General features: G+C 49.9%; 1 protein-coding gene across 2 annotated transcripts in view; it reads right to left on the bottom strand.

Moving 5' to 3' along the window:
• The window catches only part of DMBX1 (diencephalon/mesencephalon homeobox 1), a 6,328-nt gene extending 5,638 nt beyond the window's left edge, over positions 1-690 (bottom strand). The window contains exon 1 of one of the 2 annotated variants that reach the window (XM_006762542.1): positions 528-690. In XM_006762542.1, the coding sequence (XP_006762605.1) occupies positions 528-681 (154 nt within the window). In that variant the 5' untranslated portion in view covers positions 682-690. The remainder of the gene's footprint in view (positions 1-527) is intronic. The other variant, XM_006762541.1, reaches the window with a different exon arrangement.
• Positions 691-1,704: the final 1,014 nt, after the last annotated feature.

Genomic DNA, 1,704 nt, shown 5'->3' on the forward strand with positions numbered 1-1,704 from the left:
TTTCCTTGTCCATAAAATGGATATAATAACCTCTCCTTATCAGGACTGGATAGTTTGATGCGGGGGGCGAGGGGGGGGAGGGGGGAGGCCTCACACAGTGCCTGGCACATGGGTATATGAAACATGAATATGACTTCATGTGCCTGAAATATCCTCCCTCCCCTGGGCACTCCAGCTACTTCATGGCTGTAAAATTCTGGGCTAGTCCCTTACCCTCCTACCTAAGTCTCTTCATCTGTGAGATAGGCTAATGAATCCCTCTCAGGGTTGTTAAGGGAATTTGAAGGCATAGGGCTGCTCCAGCGCCCAGCACAGTGCTGGCAACCACACCGAGGGGTGCTCTGGGCAGCCACACCTAGATTTTGAATTGACATCCCTCTCTGTTGCTAAGTGACCTGGATCTTCTCGAACTTCCCAGAGGAAACTTTCCCAGTGCGCCCTCCCTCCTATCTCTGCCTTCCAGAATCTCCTCCACTAGACCTCTCCTCCACTCCCAACCTTCTTAGTCCCATCCCCACAGCTCTTACCAGCCAGGCGTTCAGCCAGTGTAAGTGCATGCACTGATGGCCGGTAGTCCGGGGCGTGCTGGGCCTGCTGGGCTGCCTGCTGGTGCAGGTTGTACATGGCACTGAGTGAGTTCATGGCATGCAGTGAGTAGCCATTCACCCCGTAGTGCTGCATCGCGGCATGTGCCTGCAGACGGGGAAGAGGGAGAGGTGACATGAGGCAAGGTGTCACATACTACTCTGGGAGAGACACAACCCCCAGCCCAGACCTTGGATGCCCACATCACCCCCAAGAGGTTCTGCCACTCATCACAAAGTGGCCCATCTTGCCCACGACTAAGAGTGTGAGAGTTCCTGTACTTATTTCTTCACTCGCCCATTCATTCATTGATGTACTCAGCAGGGCTTGTGCAGGGTTTAATGCTCTAGGCTCTGGAGTCAGACTCCATGACCTGGAATCTCATTTAAGTCACTTAACTTCTCTGATCTTCAGTTCCTCCATCTGCAAAATGGGGCTAATAACATATTTATCTCATGGGGTTGCTACAAAGATTAAGAGAAGCTTTTACAATAGGGCCTGGCACACAGGATGTGCTCAGAAATGGGACTCATTGTGATTTGTCAACCCATTTGCTGTTTTATGCAGTCACTTCCTCCCTTACCCATCTAGACACTTACTCATTTGAATGTTCATTGATTCATTCAACAAACATTCACTGAGGCCTACATGGGGCCAAGTCCAGAACTGAATTGGGGACCCTGAGGCATTTGCTCTGATGTAACCCTAATGTAAGAACACTATGTTATATATTATACATTCACTACCATTACCTCCCTCCGTTCTCACCATAGTCCCAAGAAGCAAGCAAACCAAGAACAACCAACCCCATTTACAGATGAATCTACAGAGGCTTAAAGAATGAGCAGTGACACGTCAAGATCACACAGTCAATTTGGGGCCTGCCCCACCCCCATTGCTTCAACCTCATTCTTTAGTGGCCAGTTCATCAGAGAACACATGCCTCCTACCGAGATGGTTCAGATCAACATGAGGCTGCCAAGGTCCCATCAGCCCTGGTCTCCTCCAGACCCTCATAGTCCTCATCTGAGCACCCACCCTGTGTCAGTCTAAGATGTCATCTTTGGAATAGGGCCCAATATCTGTAGACTCCCAAAGGCACAAAGATGTTTCCTGTCT

Source organism: Myotis davidii, unplaced genomic scaffold (genome assembly GCF_000327345.1).
Source record: "Myotis davidii unplaced genomic scaffold, ASM32734v1 scaffold458, whole genome shotgun sequence".
NCBI classification, from domain to species: Eukaryota; Metazoa; Chordata; class Mammalia; order Chiroptera; family Vespertilionidae; genus Myotis; species Myotis davidii.